Genomic DNA, 268 nt, shown 5'->3' on the forward strand with positions numbered 1-268 from the left:
CTGGCCCCGCAAAGGGCTGCAGAAGGGCTACACGGTGGGGGCGGCAGCGTCCATCGTGCTGGGGCAGGAACAGGACGCTCTCGGGGATGGCTTTGAGGTCCGTCAGTCCTTCGTGGGGGAAATCTCGTCCGTGTACATGTGGGACAGGGGGGTCGCAACCGGGGAGTTGTGGGGGGCCATGAACGACCAGCCCTCCCCAACGCCCATCTTCGGGTGGAGGAACTTCCCCTACGAGATCGTGGGCGACGTGTACCTGAAGCCCTAAAGC

At 64.6% G+C, this 268-nt stretch overlaps 1 protein-coding gene across 1 annotated transcript; it reads left to right on the plus strand.

The window, feature by feature from the left end:
* Positions 1-4: 4 nt before the first annotated feature.
* LOC104500654 (serum amyloid P-component-like) lies at positions 5-265 on the plus strand (the record flags this gene model as incomplete). The annotated part of the gene is made up of 1 exon (XM_010144334.1): positions 5-265. A coding segment is annotated over one exon (261 nt), but the record flags the coding sequence as incomplete, so codon positions are not given.
* Between the last annotated feature and the right edge of the window lie 3 nt (positions 266-268).

Source organism: Buceros rhinoceros, unplaced genomic scaffold (genome assembly GCF_000710305.1).
Source record: "Buceros rhinoceros silvestris isolate BGI_N320 unplaced genomic scaffold, ASM71030v1 C12044022, whole genome shotgun sequence".
Classification (NCBI taxonomy): domain Eukaryota; kingdom Metazoa; phylum Chordata; class Aves; order Bucerotiformes; family Bucerotidae; genus Buceros; species Buceros rhinoceros.